The sequence below is a fragment of the Rhipicephalus sanguineus genome, chromosome 1 (assembly GCF_013339695.2).
Source record: "Rhipicephalus sanguineus isolate Rsan-2018 chromosome 1, BIME_Rsan_1.4, whole genome shotgun sequence".
In the NCBI taxonomy this organism is placed as follows: Eukaryota; Metazoa; Arthropoda; class Arachnida; order Ixodida; family Ixodidae; genus Rhipicephalus; species Rhipicephalus sanguineus.
Window position 1 is genome coordinate 198,201,567 of NC_051176.1, and position 18,292 is coordinate 198,219,858.

Consider the following 18,292-nt stretch of genomic DNA (forward strand, 5'->3'; position numbering starts at 1 on the left):
GTTTTTGCAAAGGAGTTTCAAGCACTAGCGTGGCTCTGTGGTAGAATACTCGTCTGCCACACAGAGGGCCGGGGTTCAAATCCCATCCATTCCTAGAAATTTTAAATGCGAAGCATTTCCTAGCGAACCCAAGGCACCTTTGGGTGTTTCTTTCTGTCTGTCTGTCTGTCTGTCTGTCTGTCTGTCTATCTGTCAATCAATCATCCATCCATCCATCTATCTATGGGAGGGTAAGAGGATTTGATGAATCCGACTGTCTCTTCATGATATCAATAATGAGAAAATTCTGTCGCATACGTCGTCAAACCATTTCCTCCAGACACATGTGGCACATACCCGTTTAACACGGGCCGTAGTGTACAGGTATGCGCCACAGGTGATTGACAGACTATACCCACCCAGGAACGGCGAGAACAGACATTGGTAATTTAAATGCGAGAGCGTTAAGAAAAACAGACGTCAGCAGCATTGACCCAACAATTGCAAAGAATAAAAATTAGGATCCCATCAGGAATCGAACCCAAGCATTCTGCGTGGTACACTCAAGCCTCGATATAACGAACACGGATATAACGAATTATCGGTTATAACGAAGTAAATGAAAAATAGTCTTGTCATAGCCACAGTGTTAAAAATAAATGTTTATAACGAATTTTCGGATATAACGAAGTTATTTTTGTGGCAGATGTGGCTTTGTTATAATGAGGTTTGAGTGTAGTCAAATATTCTACCACAGAGCCACGCCAGGTCTAGAAACTGCTTTGGAAAAACACCCTATGCAAGCACAATGTCGGTGCAACGTCAATTGTGGTTGTGCTTCTGGCTATCTAATTTTATAACAAAGCAATAAACACTACATATATACTCCTACGATACAGGCATCATGTTGGTTCAAGTGTTGGCTCCACTTTTATAACAGCCTAATAAACATTACATTTGTATTCCTATGATTCAGCAAGCTATATTCAAGCGTTGCTCGACCCCGGAGGAGTACACTAACGAAAGTTATTTATGATATTCCCATCATCGCACTGTAAAGTTCACTTCGTCCGCACATGACAGTCTTCGTCACAGACTTTCTGGTTTTATTTGCTTAATAAGTATACGTTCATGAGCTACACAGGCACGACTGGTCCAAAGCATTTTTTTTCTTGAAGCACCCACTCTGCTCACCATGTGCTGATACATAGCCGTGAAACAAAATTCTGTGTTTAAGAATCGGCGTCCAGGATTTAATAATTTTGGAGATAGGCATCGATCTGCTGTTGGAATCCTGGCGCCAAATCCCCTTCAGAAATGACCCATTATATCAGATATGGGAAAGGTCTTCTTTCAAATGGCAACGTGAGCTGACATTATGTACAAACTATCCCTCCCCATCCTCACTCTTAACTTTTTCACATGACTTGGCCCTTGCTGGAGTAAATTTTCGTGACTGCGCTCTAACAGAGGCAAGTTTGAGGCCCCTGGTCCCTGGTCGAATGCACGATGTCTGCACTCTACAATGACACAACAAGGGTGGCTAGAATGGGGAGGTGCGCTGAGCGCAGAGTGTTTCCCTTGCCAGAGAGGGTCCCTCTGTGCGCCGATGCCGCCAGGGACGCTGCATGGTATGGCCGCTGCCGTTGCAGATTACCGGAGGAAAGCCTAGCACTTGGCAACGCGGCGTCATATTTGTCACCGTTCAAGTGGTGCTTATTGTTAGAGGGTCATGAATTTTTGAGGTGTGAGAATAATGCCCTATAAACCGAAGAAGAAAACTGGACATTGTTGCTTCATTCCTGGCTGCAACTCTGGGTACTGGTAGTCAACAGAAAAGGCATCTTTGTTCAAAGTACTGGCGTGAAAAAAGTTATTTTAGAAGTAAGCTCATGTGATACCGAGAGCTGGAAGGCAGCTGACAGAGAACTCAGCACAATGCGAGAAGCATTTTGACGCAAGGCACGTAGAAGGGAACGACGTTGGGCTAGTTGGTATTGCGTAGTCTGAAGTGAACAACAGCGTGTACAACGTGATCTGTTGTACACTTTTATTCCTTAACTTGGGTGCATTTCGTTTTAAAAGGGGTCAACCATAAGGAGGAAAAAAAGAAAGCCAAGTGGGCTAAGACCTGTGTTCTGTAGATAGCTTTTTATTGCAGCGTTCAAATAAACTTGCTTCGCGTACGAATGTGTTTTCAACTATTAAATCTTTCAAACTGCCGACAAAACATACACATGACATTTTGGCCAGCAGCTTTGCATAGTAATGGGTACAAGTGCGAAAGCAGGCAATTTTTTAGGTATGTTGCCACCTTTCTAGAAATTTTCTTAGATTTTGACCCAAAATTGATTGTTTTGTGTTTGCCTTTGGGAGAACAGTTTAAAAAGGCTCTGCAAGTGTGTTGAGTAAAAAAATGGAAGGTAAACATAATGTAATTACCAATATTACCCATAATACGGCCATCACGGCAATAGTCATAACTACCAATCCAACCATACAAACAAAAAATGGCTTTGCAGCATTATAGCTGTGTACATAGGCTGTTCGATGAGCTAGGATCCTTGCGCTATCATTATTATTAGGTATATCATAGCCTAAAACCATCAAAAGTTGTGTCGTTTCAGAAGGTTGCATTTCAAGTGAAGTATTATAAAATTAAAATTTATTCATCGTTTCAATGATTCTAGTTCATCGCACAGGCACAGGTAAATGTCTAAGCAAGAAGCATGGAAAGTTTCATGAAAAAATATTGATCTGTTCAATAGCTATGAACTTTTTCGCAACAAAAACCTACTGAAAATCAAGTTTCGAGAAAAATGAGAATTAAATTCTCCAAGCACGTCATTTTCAATTTGAGTGTAGTCACAAAAAAAGGACCATAACTTTCGAACAGAACCAAACAGAAGCGTAATTTTTTGTGAACCACAATTCTGTATGTCCGTACATTTTTTAGAACATCAAAAGTAAAAATTCACTTCTTTTGAAAAAAAAAAAGACATACCTTAACAATGTGAAGAAGCACTAAAAATGACTTGAATAAGCTGCAGTGATACATAATGGCAATTGGTAAAACGGCAGGACGCAAGCGAACCCCCCCCCCAAAAAAAAAACAAACTCTGTGCTCAAAAGTGGCTTGCGCGAAATGCTGCGAGCAATATTACTCTGGTGCGCGCAGTGCTACTCGATATGCAGCCTGCTACCGTGATGATGCATACGAACCCTGTTTTTCAAATGAGCAGAGGAAGTCTACCCTTTATTAGTAAAATCACTGAGGGAAAAAGAAGACGATTAATGCTGCAAAGTGTCGCACGCAAAAAATAGCGCGAGCCATATTCGTTGGACGTAAGCAGAGCTGCGCTGTACGTCGTCTGCTCAATGCCACGCGCCCCTGCATACAGTGCCCCTTGCGTACAGTGCCCCAACTTGTGGACCGGTTTCCGCAGCCGCTTTTCACACCTCCCGATTCTAGCCACCCTAACGCAACTATAGTTATTTTTTTGACAGCAAACTGAAGAGCCAAACAGCGCAATAACGTGCACTTGATGCTGATGCGGGTACGCATTCTTCGTGAAGCGCTTGGCTTGCAGCCAAGAAGTGGCCACGCCAAGCAGGAGAAAAGGCTTCTCCACTGCCTAGGCAACTGCCCTGTGCTGTAAGCAGTTACAAGTGGTCTGAGCTGTATTAGTTTGGCACTAGTATGAGAACTGTATTTCATTAAATACAGTCTCATTGATGAGTATTTCATTAAATAGAAAATACTCATCAATGCCGGATTTTTACAACAGTCCACAGACTCCCTAGAATATCTTATTGCAAAAGCATAAACTGCTTGAAACTCTATATCCTTAGCCCATCCGTCAACTTGGCTGTCTACCATTCCATTACAATGATTTTTGTCATTAATGTAATGCTGTTGTTGCCAGGCTACCTTCTTATACTGAGCTTCACTACTGCCCTCAAATGAGGAAAAAGAAAACCTTGTCCAAAACTGTTGCCACTAAGATTTGAACTCACAGCACATCAGCAATGTGTACTTAGTAGCTGGACACGCTGCCTGCTATATTATTGTGCAACAATAGCAAATGGTAATTAGTGCAAGGTGTTGCACTCAACACAGGCTCTAAGAGTAGTAGTGGTGTGCATAAATATATCTCAGAGGCCACAACAAGCAGTACTGCACAGCGCGATTGCACAGTGCACGTCACACAGAAAGTTGTTCTCGAAAAAAATTGTTGTGTGTTGGCATGCAATTCTTCCTTGTCATGCTTGTGAGAACCCCTTCATGGTAAAAAAGGTGTACCTGACAATGATGATAACGAGCCTCAAACATTTTGATTTCACAATATTTATTACTGTGTTGGATCGAAAGAAAGTTGCATACAGATCACAAAAAAGATAAAGTCATCAATTATCTGAAAAACGTTTCTTCATGTAATGGCAAAATTTATAATTCTTATTTAAACTAGGGGTGTGCGAATATTCGAAATTTCGAATATTTTTCGAACAGTGTTTGCTATTCGATTCGATTCGCACTGAAATTTTACTATTCGAACTATTCGAACTTCCCAAATACAAATGCAGTCAACGTCCGGTTGAAAGTGACCCCTTCAGATTTTCAATATGCTTCACCTCATTACACTATCGTATTGCGGCAAAGCTGCCTTTCAAGCTTGTTACGGTCGAACTTAGGCAAGAGACAGTCAACGTCCGATTGGAAGTGGTCCCTAGATTTTCAATATGCTTCACCTCATCACACCCCCGCATTGCGGCAAAGCTGCCTTTCAAGCTCCGCTACGGTCGCAAATGTATTAACTCAAGAAAACGCTGGTTCCAATATGGAGATGAAAGATGTGGTAGAGTTGGGGGCTCAATTAATGCTGTTTTGGACCTGAAATTTGGGCAGGAAGTCCGAAAAATCTGACACCGAAGCTTCTTAGCATCCAAAATTTCAGATGTTCTTATATATCAACACCTACGAGGCAGATTTGGAACTCCGGACTTGAAGGGAGCACAACCTTCTCTGCCACATCAATTGGGCTTCCACAGAAGTTGAAAGAGGAGGAGAGGCTGAGGAAATGGCATCTTTGCCTATCACGTGTAAAGTGTTGTCGGCAACACTTTGGTTGCACCAAATCACGTACATAAATGCAATTCGGCCTCTACATTGCCTCACTCTTGATAAGAAAGGCAACTATGAAATATGACCCCACCAGCGTTTCATCAACCTAGCGAAAAGAAACACTTTCATGTTGCGATCTCACAAGAACATACTTAGGGATTCTCTGCAACTTTTTCTGTAATTTCACTTCGAATTATTTGAAAAATGTTTAAGAAATATTCGAAAATTCTTCGAAATTATTCGATTCGATTCGCACTCAATCTTTATTATTCGAATTCGCTTCGCACCCAAAATTTTGCTATTCGCACAGCTCTAATTTAAACCTTATTTCATTTTTGTTTTCTTTTTAAAGATTAAGGCAGTTGAACCCCTTTATAAGGACACTGACGTAACAGACAACTGTGTATTAGACACCAGTGCACCTGCATCAAAACTGGGGCTGATCAGAAAAAGAGAATGTGGTATCAATCAATCAATCAATCAATCAATCAATCAATCAATCAATCAATCAATCAATCGATCGATCGATCAAAAAGACTCCTCATATAAGGGAGAATAACTGCTCCACAGTGCATGTCTCCTATAAAAAGGCTTAACTGTACATTAGTTTTCATTGTGCACCATTACGCACCATTGATTACCATACACTATGCACTACGTAATATGGCATGACTCATTTCACAATCAATTCTAATCTTTCTTGACATGTGCTTTCGTTCTGTCTGCCTGTTGATGTGCCCATTAAATGTGGTCCCCCTATCTAAGACAGGCATAATGTGCTATGTTCAACGACTAAGTTTTGGGCTGGAGGTCTTTGATGAGTGATGAAAGCTAGCTGGTCACCAACAATACACTCAAAAGTAGAATTAACTATTCATCTTCATTCTGTGATTCCAAACAAATGTACATGCCCAAACAAACATGCCTGCAAAACCAGAAACCAGTTCCATCATAAGGATGAAAGAAAAAAAAGAGTAAACATTAATTCTGGCTCAGAACATTTCGATTCAATTAGATACTAAAAGTAGTTTCAACCAATTATTTCACAATGTGCTTTGAGAGCACAGTAAACACTTGACTGACCTTTGCGGGCAAAGTTGCCTGCTGAAAGGGCTCCAGCCACACGAAGGTTGTCATCATCTGCCTGGAGCCATGCCATGGTGGCTTTGTAGATGGGCCCACTACCATTTTGGTAGACATGCCGCATGCTAGCATCTGCCCCGCAGAAAAGAAAGAAATGAACTGCTTACTATTACAGCCTTCATGACAAACTGTAACCTCTATGGCAAAACTTTACTGCCTCAAAAGAAACTGAGTTGTACTTAAAAGGACCGACAACTGCACAGAACATGAAATGAGATGACTCCACTGACTCCACTGATGGAAAGATTGTCCATCGCATTGACTCAAACCAACCCTGTTTTTTTCGTGAGAGGTGGATTTATATATTTTTTTTTCTTAATTGAAAGTCGCGAAAAATGACCTGTGGCGCCTCTGGCGGCTAAAACATGAACGATCCGATGAACCCGGCCACGTGACCGTTGATTGCTGTATGTGGTCGACGATTTTTTGTTAGTATTGAAATATCGTTCGTTTCTTTATATTAAAAGGTGTTACTCCATAAAAATGTACATATAGGCCTGCGTCAGCAGTATGCATTAAAGTGGCGCTGCCTTAGCGTGACGTAATGATCCCATGCTCGTCACCACGTCTTGAGCAACTTTTCAGCGTGCTCATGCAGCCGTTTTAAATGTGAACATATTCGACAGAGAACTGTCTGGCTGGGTGAAAATTCATATGAAAAATAATAAACTCTCCAGCCATTTATAGTCCAAAGTTGCTAAAGTTAAACTTTAAAAACTATAAATTGACCCAACATTTCAGGACCGATTCGGTCCCTTCCTCAGGGGTGACTGTTCGGCCGGCTCCAAAGCTAGCGACTTTCTTTGGTGGTGTCTCCCTCTCCATCGTCCTTCCCGCCGTTCTTGTTGCTGCAGTGTTTTTTCCACTGGTTCCGTAGACCGTGCACGCAGTTTCCAGGTCGCTAAGATTTTGGAGCGACATAGCTTTTGCTACCTACACTTCGTCTCAAAAATTACGCACGCTGCTACTCGGCGCGGCTGCCCATATGCGTAGTGATGTTTTCGATGACTTGGCTTGGCTCGTGCATCTAGAGAGTAGCGACGCCAGGACAATTAACCCATGACACAGGCGCAGGCAACCTTGGACGCATGCGCACACAACGCGGTACAAATACAGGGAAGGTGTATAATGCCACATCATCTCATTGTAACAGCTTGTTATTTTCAAAAATAGTTGAAAAGCTCTAAATAAAGGTGGTTCAGCATAGTTACAGGAACTCCTGCGAAAGCAGAACAACGATAGCTTTCACAAATCGCTAGAAGGGCTGGCGGCATCGCTATCAATTCTCAACGTTGCTGAAGGAAAGGTGCGTCCATGTTTAGAGCCTTTCAGATCGAAAAATACTGCTTGTAAAATAACTACGTGCTTTTGGGATTAACTACTGCAGCTACAAACACTGCGAAGGGTGAGCTTTCTGTAGCGCCGTAAAGAAATGGGTCGAGAAAAATCAGTTGTTCGGTTCCCTTTAAGGCTATTTTTAAGCAAGCTTGAGACATCCCCGCATTACATTCGAACTATTGGCTAACCAAGTGCAATAATTATGGCTTTCTTGTGAAAAATGGAATGCGTGTCCAGTGCAAAAGTGCTTAGACATGTATTTACATTTCCAAATTACCTCACTGTGCATACTTTGACATAGAGAGCAAACGCCAACCATCTACCAACTGACGACAGCCAGTAAAACTGTTGGTATTGCAGAGCTCACAACAGCCGTCTATGTGCCTGTATGCACCCAAGCAAATTTCTTGAAATGTTCAGTGTTGTCAGAAAGTCCATATGTGGAGCACTATTTTATAAGTGGATGATGGCAACATACCAGCCTTTTCTTTTGTTTATGTTTGCTGGACAGCTATACAATACTATGCCAAAATCTGACTGTCTTGATAAAGCCCCTTTAGGTCAGAATTGCTAAATCATGAAAATACAGTAATTAGCTATCACAGATTAGGAACCCATCAATGCAAGAGGATGCCACTGTAGGTCAAATATTGTAAAACACTTTTTATTGCACATCCTTAATTTATAGAAATTTTGTTATTGGAAAACATAGTGAAATCACACTCTTTACACTCTGTCTCTGTCTTCATCCTTTCCATCTTTGTTCACTGCTACATGTGTGGCATGAATAAGTTTTGAGAAAAAAATATGAACACTATGCAGAAAACTAAAAATTAAAGGGGTCATGAACCACTTTTCCAAGTAATGATCTAATGACCTCAGTATCGGAGTTTACTGCCCCTCCCGAATCGATTGCCGCAAGAATTTCTCGAATCCGTCAAGAATGAGCAGAGTTATGGGGGTTTGGCGCACGCTCTCAGCGCTTTCTCTCTTTTCTCATGCCGACGAGCGCACTGGAAGCTACACGGGGAGGGATGGCACGGGGGAAAGAAGTTACGTCAGCGCGCACCATGAAACGCGATCGCTCTCCCGCTGTGATTCGCGTGCGCGAGTGCGGCTACCGTGTACTGAGGAGTGCGGCGCTGGCAAGTGGCGGCACCCCGTGGCAAGAAGCGCATCTGATCCGAACGCCGCTCTCGATCTACGTCGGCTATCGGCCAATAAGCATGCTATGTCTCTTGCGTTGAAACTGGCAGATCCGCGATGTCAACGTGCAGACGCCCCGCCCACTGACGAGAGTGAGAACCGGCCTCTGTTTGAAAAGAGGGCGCCTGGGGAAACGGCAACTTCGCGCTCCGCTTGTGGCCTTTAAGCGGCGCGCACGACTGTAATATTTGGCAGAGCAGTTCATAGCCGTGTCAGCGTTCCACAGGATGTGTTTTTTCAACAAGCCCAAGGGGTGCTTCATGACCCCTTTAACTTTGTTTGTTGACCCCAAAATGTGGTGCGGACTGTTCACTTGACTGTGCAAGCTTGCATTTTGCCAGACATAAAAAACAAACTTGTGCAGGCAAGCCAACACATCTCTTGAATGACAAGTGATGCACGAGAAGTTATGCATGAAGAACACACGCGGCTGAGCTGTGCAAGTGATGCAGCACAAGTGAGCCCTATGGAACAACCAATGTCCCCAATTCCAAATTACCAGAATCCTTGATATGCGAACAACTGGGGCTGTAAGATTACAGGGTTTTAAAGTATTCATTGCAAGCATATATTCACTGCATACTGATAAAAAAATTCAATATTTAGTTTGTTACACTCAACAGCATATGCTTGGGCATGTTGGTAAATGTTAACTTTTATGGCATACAAAAAGAACAAGGCCTGAAAGGGGCAACATAGACACAGCACGTTCAGCCCTTGTTCTTTTTGTGTGCCATAAAAGTTAGCATGCTATACTGAGCTTTTTACAGCAGGAGTTGTATTTGTAGTATACATTCAGGAAAACTACTCCTTGCCATAATCGGTAAATGTGCTATTGAATGCAAAAAAATTGTGCAGAATAATGTAGATGCAATCATGCCACTGATTGCACTTGCCTCCAGTTAAGACAAGGACTGTAAGGTCACAGATGGTCTTTATCACGCTCTGTTTCTCTTCTGATGAAGGAGTTTCAGGCCCAGGCTGAAATCGCTTCAACACTTCAATGAGCTTCTCACAAAAGCCCAGTTCCACAAGGTCTTCTTTTACTTCATCTAGACAATGCCACAAAGAGAAAAACCAGACAAATCAAGTTAAAGGTAAAGATGAAGGGCACTATGGCTTGCAAGCTCTCAAGCCTTTAATAACTCATCATTCAGGACACTGAGTAAAGCCTCCAGGTTTCAAGTCCACACTTTTTAAGAGGTGCTCTCACAGTGTGCCATCCATTGCCCTGGAAATTTCTTTTATTGTGCAACAGAATCAGAGGCCTTACAGCAGGTGTCTCAAACACGCGGCCCACAGACATTTTGCTAGCGGCCCGCGGCTTCACAAGGAATAAAATGTATGTGACTTTGCTAAATGGTACTCGCATTATTTACATGCCTATTGCAATTAATAATGCTTTGTTCAAGTACCTTATGTGGTCACCGTGTGTTGACACATGTGGGAATCACCGCCGATAAACCCCCTCGCCCCCAATGGCTATGACACGAGGCATGATCCGACGGCAGTGCGCATGTTCCACGTGTCAGGAAGAACATATGAGAAGAGACCGTGGGCAGCCATGGGGGTGTAGCCGACAGATTGTTGCAGGGAGTGTTCGTGCACGCGGCGTGCGCCCCACCGGGGCCAATGTTAGGGGCCTGTAGCTTTGTGGTAATTTTGCCTAACAGTCGACTTTGTTTTAGCTAACAAACGATGTTCTAGTTGTGCAGCAGTCTCCGACGGCTTTCTCTGGAGCAGACGGCCACGAACCCCTACAAATATAACCGTAGAACAAAATCTCTATGTTTCAGAATCGGCGTCCAGAGAGTCATTCTGGAGATCACTATCGATATGTTTCTCGAATCCCAATGCCAAATCCCCTTCAGAAATGTTCCATGTATCAGATATGGGAAATTCATCCTTTTCTATGGCAGCGTTAGATGACATTTTGTTCACCCCCCCCCCCCCCCCTTCAACCTTCTTCACAGTCCCGGCCCTTGCGGGATTTCGTGACTGCGGCCCGCTAGCTGAGGTGAGATCGAGACCCCTGCCTTACAGTAATGAAAACAAACTGTAGTTTATTAGCACATAAAGGTTGTATGTGGCACACAAACTACAGAGTGGCAAATAAAATACTCACCACTTTCAGCAAGATTTCCAAACAACTCGAGCAAAACTTCCGTCACTTCTTCTGAGAAAACTTTGTCGAGATTACTAAGCAGAAGGGACAGTGTATGTTTTTCGGTAAGCCGTTTACGGCCATCGTCTACAGGAAAGAAAAAAATAGCATCTGATGGTGAGGCTAAAGCTTGCATAAGAGAGTAAATACAACATCAGCATGACAACCAGTTTTATTTTGCGCAGCACTATAACCATATTTGGGCTTCTTGCTTTCACTGAGTTACTTACAAAATTATTCAGTGACATGTATTTTTGGGGGACATGTTGGCATACCAAACAACAAAAATTTGTATTTTAAATTTTAATACATATTCATGGGTACCTTTCAAATTTAAAATCTCCAGGGGACCTAGAACAGGCATTTAATTTCAAGCCATACATATTACAACAGAAATACGTATTATAATGTTACTATCATTGTTTACCACAATATAACACTGCAATCAGCAACACTGACATTTACTTGACTACATTTTCTCTCTACACACACATTAAATATGATAATCCTGCAATTTATTAAAAGATGCATGGAAGTATAATGTGCAAAGAATGCAAATAAAACTAATTGAACATTTCCACACTATATTAAAAAGGTCATGGTACTCATTTCAGCTTGTTCAGAGAAACTCATCTGATTTTTCATATGAATTTATATGGCCCCCTTGATATTTAGGCCCAAAAATTTACAGAACATTGCAACTCACAAAAGACTAAACTTTTTTTTGTAGATTAAGCAAGCAAGCTTTGATTTTAAAGGTGCATCTTACATTACTGAATAAGTTTATCTCATTTTAATGCTGCACGCTAAAAATTCAGCACTTCCTTTTCCTATTGCAAGCGTGTTTTAAATCTTTTGTTAACGACTGCACAGAGTCTCAAGGTGCCATAACATTAACACATTGCTACCAATCACAGTAAACCATTGTAGCCTTATGCCTGAATTCCATCCACACAGAGGACTCAGAACCGGTAAAAATACACAAGGTTCGGCATTTGTATTCATCGCAGAACAGAGGAGACGGCAATGCACACAGAACTATGAAAGGGGCCCTGCAACATTTTTTTAACATAGTCAGAAAACACAGAGAATCTGCAGTTAAAGCTCCTGTGAACACGCAAGCCATATATTAATGCAATGCATGCAGCGGACAACTTAATTTCATGTCAAAGACCATAAAAAATCGCTTGGTCTAGCCTTGGCAAACTATACTGCAGGCAATGCAGTATAGTTGCAGTATGCAGGCAATGTACACAGCCATTACCTGATGCAGGCAATGGCTAATTTTTTTTAAACACCGAAAAAGTATATCATCTCTTCTGGCCATGATCAATGCTCTCCTGCTTTACGTTTTCTTTTCTCTTACATTCATGTGAGGTGAAACCTCAAGTACTACACACCTGCTCTTCAAACACTATGTGCAGGAGTTGGTCACTTGTCTCGTACTGAGCCAGCTACGACAGCACCGTATTTACTCGATTGTAATGCGAAGGGTGACTCTTCATTGGGTCCAGGAAGAAAAAATTGTTATTTCGGGATTCGATTATAACGCGAGGGTCGATGACCATGAAGCCACCAGTAAGCCTACCCTTTACGCCACGTCTTTTCTGCAGGCTCATATCTAGATGGCTTGGCAGAAACCACTTGACGCTTAGCCAATTGAAAGTGCTTCAAAATACACAATCTGTCTTTGGCTACCATATTTACACGTGTATAAGCCTCCCTAGTGTATAACCAGCACCCACCCCCCACTTCTGGATTCAAAAATCTAATATGTAACATGTGTGCCAGCTTTGTGTGTGTGTAACACACATACACAAAGCTGCCTACACTGTGTGTGTGTTTGTTACACAAACACACACACACACACACACAAAAGTCGCCTAAAAGCAACGTTTCGCTAGTCACTGATGGTCTACAGTTATGGAACGTGCTACAAGATGGCGCCAGGTAGTTTTTGCCATTTGCCGCAAATCATCATCATCATGATCTTTCTCAACCTGACACTTCCATTGCTCCTGTCTTGCGTTTTCCACAGCAATGCCGACTTGCCAGCACCATTTCACCTTTGTTTTCAGGTGGAGTCTGTCGTTTTGCATTCACAGGGTCTCTCTACCATTGTGTAGCAGGCCACATAATTTCGAGCACGAACAAGTGGAACAGCTTTTCAGAAAGAGCTTTTTAGTCATGAGACTATCAAATGCAATGAATGGCACAAAAGATGATCAGCTTTGGGAGCACACCAATGAAGTGAACTCGTCCAACAGTGGTGAACGTTCCGATGAGCCGAGTTCGTCTGACAATGATGAAAGCAAACGCGGCGATGGATAGTCAAATAAAATGTTCATAATCTGTTACAAGTTATTCCACTATGCTACACAGTAGTTGCAGTGGTACTAGAGTGTGTTAATGTGTGGCTATAAGACTGGCACATATATAACCTGCACCTGAGTGCAAAAAAAGTGCAGCTTATACATGAGTAGATATGGTACTATCCATCAGTCAAATTAACACAGGACAAAGTAGATGCACATTAAGCACTTATGTAGCTCAGCTAGACTTTAGCACAGCAGTTGCGCAGCACTCCTTCTGCGTCGTGTATATAGTAGTTTATAGCACTATAGTCAGCTGCAATTTAAGAAGTAGGGGTAAGCGAATATTAATATTTGTTAAAGCGAATTGAACATGAATTTGTTCCATTCTTGTTCGTGTACAGATGCCACAAGTGTGGCAAGTATCTCAATGGGTCAACGAGCGAGGGCAAGCTGCTTTTGTTTCTGCAAGTGATGCATCCCCGCAGTGCACTACATGGTCCCGCACAAGGAAAGACATGAGAGCAAATGGCAGCACGGTACGCTTGATTTGCTGCTTCTTAAAAGCGTGTGGCATGCTTCCAATAGCGCAGTGCTTAATGGAGTACTGACACAAAAATTCTGGCCTCGTGTTTTTTTGCTGCAGTGTGTTGCTGGGGGCCTGTTAGTCATAACACGGCACATCGTTTGCTGCAGCGCATGACAGATAATTAATTACAAGCTCCTCATTACCGACCAGTGTCAGTTTCGGTTTCAAGAACGACAAGCCTCCAGGTGCAACTAACACCACCTAGCACGGTGCAGCACTCGATGACGTCAGCACACAGAACTGTGACGCACTTCCGCGCGGTTCGCGAGCAGCCGCCGAAAAATAGGCTGCTGGAGCGAACGTGGCAAAAAAAAACATGGCAGCTATGACGTCGTGATAACTTGCAGTGTGGTCACGTGAGGGAAGTAGAAGTCCCCGAGGGTCACCTCTGAGGGTGTCGATAGTGCGAGGGTGTCGATCGTTCAAGCAAACTTCAAAATTCATTTAAAATACCTTCCAAGCTGTATTCGCAGTTGATATCTTGCAGATAATACACGCATGTTCACGGAATCGATCCTGCAAGCTATCTCGGCCGTGCAAGTTTGTGTCAGTACCCCTTTAAGATTCTTATCCTGATAGGGCTGTGTCATACTGATGTGCCCATCAGTGGCAGCCCTCACTAGCGTGTCGGAACGAAATGTTTTTCGTAGTGGTTCTAGTTTCATTCTGCTGAAAAAAGTTCCGCTCCGTTTCTGTCCTGGAGCGAAAAAAAAGGTCCAGAATGGTTCATAAAAGTTTTTATTTGCATGCAAAAATTTTCGAGCCAAAGTAACAATAAAAAGACAGTATTAGCTCAAAAGTGAATTACAGTAATACCTCGTTAACTCGGAGTAGTAAAAACCAGGAAAAATTTCAAGATAAGCAGATTTTCGAGATAAGAAAAGTGTACCAATTCTCTGAGCAGGCTGAATGCTTTGAGTCAAGGTAGTGGGCATGATCTCAGAAGAAACAAGTCACTGAGTATGTCATCATCATAAAACAGCGCACGCACACAAATACAAAAGATGGAAGAACCGACGACACGACCTCCTTCTTTTGTATTTGTGCGTGTGCGCTGTTTTATGAAAACGTTCGAACAACTCGCCCAAATAGCTACCTTGCTCCTTGAGCATACTTGCTGATATGCGAGATTGCTGTTCTGATACGAAAAACCTCATCCCCGAGAATGCCCCCTCCATGCTGACCTGTGTGGCTCCTCTCATTCACTGCGAAATTTCAACACAACTTCATTTCGGAATCCCCGCCATAACAATTTCGAGTTAAAATAATGTGAGTACCCAAGAGAGCATATGACGCATGTGCAGTGTCAACAAACGCAAGCAATTGCAGACGCAAAGGTTTGGGTACCCTATTCAGAAACTGCCTATAGTGGCGTGGGCCACACCACTACGTAGTTCAGGGGAACGGTTAACCTTCAGGTGACAAATTGTGCTCGTAGTACGTGCAAACCAGTTGGCATAAGGATGACCACTGCGACAGCAGGGAATATATTGGGCTCTGTGGTTGGGGATTTGTCAGAATTAAATTTTAACCGTAATTAGTTTCATACGGGTACGTGTTAGCAATGTTTCATTTTAAAAATAAGACTGCGTAGCACTCGTAATTTATTACTTGCCCAATTATTCACCTCCGTGACTGCATATTTGGCTGTGGTCGAATATTAGAGAAAATTCAAATATGCATTTCTTGAATCGAATATGCTTCGAATAAGAAAAATATTCCATTCGTATTTGAAATTTACGATATTTGCAAACCCCTAGTAAGAAGGCAGGAGAGGCCCTACCCAGATGATTGAAGCATGGCACTCAATTACCTCAGCAACTAAGGAAATAGTCCCACTCATGTTTTTGGCCATGTTCTCCAACATCAAGATGGCATCCGGCTCATGACATAAATCTATAGTGCCCAATGGTACAGGCTCCTATTCCCTTCGAGGTGGAAATTTTGCTGCCTTCTAAAGAATAGTACACTACAGACGTGCAGCCACTGCAGCCAACACAGGGTGCTGCCATATGCTTGTCTGAACCGGAAGTGATGGCCAACACATTCAAAGAAAGAAATGAAAAAAAAAAAGGGTTAGAAGTTGTGGCTCAGATTGATATAACTTCTTGCCCCCTTGGCATCTTCCTCTATGTAGTTTCCACAGTGATGGAAGCAGCCAATGATATTTTGGAGCAGCTCTGGGAAACAGTAAATGTGCCGCTTTGGAGAAGGCTTGAAGCAGGAATTATCCATATGGGAGCAGGAAACATGCGTTTAGAAGCAGCGCCACAAAGCTCTACATGAGCGAAATACAGGCAGATTAAGAAGGTTAGTTACAATGGGTTTAAAGGTCCAAAATTTGCAATGAAGAGATAACTTCGCACTTGTACAATCTGAATGTGCTGCCAGAAGAATTTAGCGAATAAGTGGCGTAATAATGAAGTTAAAGGGGATAGAACAACAATTTCAGCTGGTTTCAGTTTCTCGCTCTGCCCCACCACCCTTTTCTGCCTTGAAGAGGGGTAGGCACAGTCCATCTTCATGATTACGCCCACATCGGCAACGTGACACGACGTCAGCGATTACGTCATCGGCGCGCAGCCAACAAGCGAGCATGTGTCGCTCGTGTCTAAGCGGCGCGGTGAGGAAGCGTGGTGTGAGGCACTGGCGAGGTAAACAAATACGTGATAACTGCACAGCCAAAAACTGCATCATCGCAGGGCCAAGACACCACTTCGTAGTAAGAGGACCAATCGACAAAGTCGGTACTACGTCATGTTGCCCATTGGCAACATTACGTCACTTTGCAGGCGAAGAATACTGGACAGCCGCTGGAAAGGGGATGCAGAAATTGTTTTTTTAAAATGCAGCATCTGCGCAGCACACAGATGCTGCAATATTCACGAAATGTGATCGTTGCAGCCTTCTGTGCGAATTAGCGAGCTTGTTTGGGAGATGTAAAAAAAAAAGTCTGAGCCTGTTTACTGGCCTTTTAAAACGGTCAGTGTTACAGACGTTTGAGGAATGGAATGCGCACAGACGTTCCATTCCTCGCAGCACAGCTGAGGTGTCCACCGAAAAGAGAAGCGTGGCAAGCAAATGAGATGATGATGCAAATGGGCCCCAATTATGCATCCCACTCTTGAAGGCAAAGCTCAAGTGTCCTCCAAGATTTTTTTTTTTTGAGTGCCATATAATGAAAGGAGAAAAAGAAACAGATTGTGTTTGTGTTTGAAAAATGGACGACAATGCTGACTGAACAAAGGCAGTTGTACTTTCTTCTGACTAAAGAAGTACATACAGGGCTGAATGTTTTAGCATTACCTGAATCTGCAATGCCGTTGAGCACCAAGACGCAGTGCATGACGACATCTTCAACATCCGAATACTTTTGGAGGTACTTGAGCAAGATATCAATGACACCCAAACGGAGAGCATCCTCTTGTATTTCTGAAATGGCACCAACATAAACCAGTGTGACAAAGTGCAACTTTCATAGCACATTATGATGAGATGGCTGCAATGTTTTTCAGACTCTCTGGGCTTGTTGCAATTTCGCACTTTTTTATAAGCCTAGGGAAGCAGATTTCATCTAGGAGGATTGGAGGGTAGTCTTGTTGGTGACGTATAATAAAAAAAACACAAAGCAAGAAAACACAAGACTGACAGGAGAGTAGATGTGCACAGTGCTGACGTGCAAAAAATTTATTCTTACAACAAATACAACAACCATGACTGAAGTGAGCACTCACTGTGCATCTATCTACTCTTTCATCAGCCTTGCATTTTCTGTGTTGTAAATTTTATTGTCAGTTTCATCTCCACAAGTTGTTATAAAGCAGCTGCACATTCGACCATGTGATGTGAGGGTCAGCACTGCAATGCAAAGACAGCTGTTCCTACACCAGGGCGGCTCTGAGGTAACACACTCTAGGAAGCATGCTCCATGAAGTTTTTTTCTTCAGCTTTATTTCTACAAGGTCATGCAGGGGTAACTGCAGAGGTTATACAGCTACCCCTGCATATAGCTGTTCAATGGGGAAAGCTAAAAAGTTGTCCTTAAAACTTGCAAGCACACAACATAAAATATGCATTTAATGGTTAAAAGTAGTCACCTTGCATATCTGTCAAGTTTAGGAGGCATCCTGAAACAACAGTATGCAGATCTTTTGGTGCAGAGTCAACTTCAAGAACATTTTGAAGAAGCTGCAGCAGCTGCTCTACACCTTGTTTAGCTCGAACAAGGTCCCTGCCATCATCTGAAACACAAAGGACAAAGTATTTACACAGACTTGGTCATACATAAAAAATCACACCACAGGATAACACCATCACTATGCGTCCCTGAAAACAAAGCAGCATTGACAAGACACTGGATACACAATATATGCACCTATAAATGAACAAAAAATCATTGAATTTACCTGAACATTTTATAATAACTGATATCTTGAAAC

At 42.6% G+C, this 18,292-nt stretch overlaps 1 protein-coding gene across 1 annotated transcript in view; it reads right to left on the minus strand.

Annotated features, from left to right (window-relative positions):
• Positions 1 to 18,292, minus strand: part of LOC119405171 (rap1 GTPase-GDP dissociation stimulator 1-like) — a 69,945-nt gene that overhangs the window by 44,423 nt on the left and 7,230 nt on the right. The window contains 5 exon segments of the mRNA XM_037671983.2: positions 6,185 to 6,316; positions 9,685 to 9,840; positions 10,914 to 11,039; positions 17,160 to 17,285; positions 17,951 to 18,094. Of these exon segments, the coding sequence (XP_037527911.2) occupies positions 6,185 to 6,316; positions 9,685 to 9,840; positions 10,914 to 11,039; positions 17,160 to 17,285; positions 17,951 to 18,094 (684 nt within the window).